We start from the raw sequence: 3,493 nt of genomic DNA, 5'->3' as shown, positions 1-3,493 counted from the left end.
TCTATGAGGATGCTTCCTCTGCCCTGGCCTCTCTTGGGCCAAGACCTGCTCTTGGGCTCCCAAATGCTGGCTCCAGTCAAGGCTTCAGTTGTGGTCCTCTGGGAGCGTCCAGGCTGGGGTGGTTTGGCAAGGGGCTTACTAGACCATCATGTGCAGAGAGCAGCAGAGCCCCTTGTACAAAAACCAGGACCCCTGGGTTCCCTGTGGATAGGGTGAGCTGCCAAGGAGGCGTCACTCTTGGCACCCTCCAAGAATCATTATGGCCGGGTGCGGTGGCTCATGCTTGAAATCCCAGCACTTTGGGAGGCTGAGGCGTGTGAATCACCTGAGGTCAGGAGTTCGAGACCAGCCTGGCCAACATGGTGAAATCCTGTCTCTACTAAAAATACAAAATTAGGCCAGGCGCAGTGGCTCATGCTTGTAATCCTAGCACTTTGGGAGGCTGAGGTGGGCAGATGACCTGAGGTCAGGAGTTCGAGACCAGCCTGGCTAAAATGGTGAAACCCCATCTCTACTAAAAATACAAAATTAGCCAGGCATGGTGGCGTGTGTCTGTAATCCCAGCTACTCAGGAGGCTGAGGCAGGAGAATCGCTTGAACCTGGGAGGCAGAGGTTGCAGTGAGCCAAGATTGCACCACTGCACTCCAGCCTGGGCAACAAGAGTGAAACTCCATCTCAAAAAAAAAAAAAAAAAAATACAGAATTAGCCGGGCATGGTGGCGTGTGCCTGTAATCCCAGCTACTCATGAGGCTGAGGCAGGAGAATCGCTTGAACCTGGGAGGCAGAGGTTGCAGTGAGCCGAGATCGCACCATTGCACTCCTGCCTGGGTGACAGAGCGAGACTCCGCCTCAAAAAAAAAGAATCGCGGGCACTTTGTTTCTGTTGCTTCTTCGACTTCACTCTTCTTCAGCCAGGGCAGCCAAAGGCAGGATGGGTGCTTCCCGGATCCACCAGAGGGGGAAAGGGGTTGGGTGTGTATGGGGGCAGAACTTTTCCCTAGTGAGAGCCTTGGTGAGGTCTGCTGGAGGCACACTGGGGACACAGGCAAGCATCAGGTGGTCCCCACTTCCCACCCCCCTCCCATAAGCAGCACTAGGTTCAGTCTCCCTCTGCCCAACTTGTCACCATGGAGCTGTGGCATTCAAGCATCCAAATGCCCTGCTTCTGTCAGGCCTGCCCCGTCGGATGCTTTGTCAGGTTGGGCAGATGGTCTCAAGCCCTGGTTGGTGGGTGGGTGAGTGAGGACACAGGTTAGACAGAGGAAGGTCCCAGGACACGTCTTCCCTCTCTGGGCTGACCTGAGGCAGTGGAGGCTCTCAGGTGTGGGATGAGGTTTTCAGGCTGGGATGTTCTGTACTGTAGAGGACAGGCCTTCCTATTACTTACAGGAGCACTATGGGAGGGCAGGTCCCTCCCCAGGGTGGTTAACACTGGAGGCTGCAGGGTCAGGAGGAGAATCAGGGGGCCAGGAGGCCGGAGGCACACTCCATCTCCGTGCTTCTCACAGGCCCTGCCTCCCTGCCTAATAAGGGCACAGGGAAGGGGGTCCCCAGCTCAGTGAGTGCCTGCCTCCCTGCTCTGTGTCTGCATACCTGGCAGTCACAGCCACCTGGTGTGTCCCAGAAACCAACCACTGATCTCGTCTCCTGCCCGGCCCCACCTCCATTGGCTTTGGCTTTTGGCCTTGTGCTGCCCGACCCTTTCTCCTGTCCCGATGCGCAGGGCAGGGTCTGAGCCGTCGAGCTGCACCCACAGCAGGCTGCCCTTGGTGTCTCACCGGGTGAACGAGGGCATTGCGAGGCATCCCCTCCCTGGGTTTGGCTCCTGCCCATGGGGCTGACAGTAGAAATCACAGGCTGTGAGACAGCTGGAGCCCAGCTCTGCTTGAACCTATTTTAGGTCTCTGACCCTCGCTTCCTCTGTAGACTCCCCTAGAGCTCAGCCAGTGCTCAACCTCAGGCTGGGGGTCTCTGAGGAAGAGTGAGTCGGGGCTGAGGGGCCTGGGGCTGCCCCCTGAGAAAGGGGCCAGAGGCAGTGTCAAGAGCCGGGCAGTCTGATTGTGGCTCACCCTCCATCACTCCCAGGGGCCCCTGGCCCAGCAGCTGCAGCTCCCAACCACAATATCCTTTGGGTTTTGGCCTACGGAGCTGGGGCGGATGACCCCCAAATAGCCCTGGCAGATTCCCCGTAGACCCGCCCGCACCATGGTCAGGCGTGCCCCTCCTCATCGCTGGGCACAGCCCAGAGGGTATAAACAGTGCTGGAAGCTGGCAGGGCAGGCCAGCTGAGTCCTGAGCAGCAGCCCAGCGCAGCCACCAAGACGCCATGAGAGCCCTCACACTCCTCGCCCTGCTGGCCCTGGCCGCACTTTGCATCGCTGGCCAGGCAGGTGAGTGCCCCCACCTCCCTTCAGGCCGCATTGCAGTGGGGGCTGAGAGGAGGAAGCACCACGGCCCACCTCTTCTCACCCCTTTGGCTGGCAGTCCCTTTGCAGTCTAACCACCCTGTTGCAGGCTCAATCCATTTGCCCCAGCTCTGCCCTTGCAGAGGGAGAGGAGGGAAGAGCAAGCTGCCCCAGACACAGGGGAAGGAGGATGAGGGCCCTGGGGATGAGCTGGGGTGAACCAGGCTCCCTTTCCTTTGCAGGTGCGAAGCCCAGCGGTGCAGAGTCCAGCAAAGGTGCAGGTATGAGGATGGACCTGACGGGCTCCTGGACCCTCCCCTCTCACCCTGGTCCCTCAGTCTCATTCCCCCACTCCTGTCACCTCCTGTCTGGCTGTCAGGAAGGCCAGCCTGCTCCCCACCTGATCCTCCCAAACCTAGAGCCACCTGATGCCTGCCCCTCTGCTCCACAGCCTTTGTGTCCAAGCAGGAGGGCAGCGAGGTGGTGAAGAGACCCAGGCGCTACCTATATCAATGGCTGGGGTGAGAGAAAAGGCGGAGCTGGGCAAAGGCCCTGCCTCTCCATGATGGTCTGTCTGGGAGCTGCAGCAGGGAGTGGCCTCTCTGGGTTGTGGTGGGGGTACAGGCAGCCTGCCCTGGTGGGCACCCTGGAGCCTCATGTGTAGTGAGAGGAGGGATGGGCATTTTGCACGGGGGCTGATGCCACCATGTTGGGTGTCTCAGAGCCCCAGTCCCCTACCCGGATCCCCTGGAACCCAAGAGGGAGGTGTGTGAGCTCAATCCGGACTGTGACGAGCTGGCTGACCACATCGGCTTTCAGGAGGCCTATCGGCGCTTCTACGGCCCAGTCTAGGGTGTTGCTCTGCTGGCCTGGCCGGCAACCCCAGTTCTGCTCCTCTCCAGGCCCCCTTCTTCCCCCTTCTCCTTGCCCTTGCCCTGACCTCCCAGCCCTATGGATGTGGGGTCCCCATCATCCCAGCTGCTCCCAAATAAACTCCAGAAGAGGAATCCATGGGCCTGTGAGTCTGTCCAGTTTATGGAGTGTGGGAGGGAGGTGTCAGGAGGATGGGGGTGAGGAGGTTTTACC

General features: G+C 59.5%; 1 protein-coding gene across 1 annotated transcript; it reads left to right on the top strand.

Annotated features, from left to right (window-relative positions):
* Positions 1-818: 818 nt before the first annotated feature.
* Positions 819-3,414, top strand: BGLAP (bone gamma-carboxyglutamate protein). The gene is made up of 4 exons (XM_003259455.2): positions 819-2,392; positions 2,650-2,688; positions 2,859-2,928; positions 3,130-3,414. The coding sequence occupies exons 1-4, from the start codon at positions 2,329-2,331 to the stop codon at positions 3,257-3,259; spliced, it is 303 nt and encodes a 100-aa protein (XP_003259503.1). The 5' UTR covers positions 819-2,328; the 3' UTR covers positions 3,260-3,414.
* The last annotated feature ends 79 nt before the right edge of the window (positions 3,415-3,493 follow it).

Source organism: Nomascus leucogenys, chromosome 12 (genome assembly GCF_006542625.1).
Source record: "Nomascus leucogenys isolate Asia chromosome 12, Asia_NLE_v1, whole genome shotgun sequence".
NCBI lineage: Eukaryota > Metazoa > Chordata > Mammalia > Primates > Hylobatidae > Nomascus > Nomascus leucogenys.
This window is presented reverse-complemented; position numbering and strand designations above follow the sequence as displayed.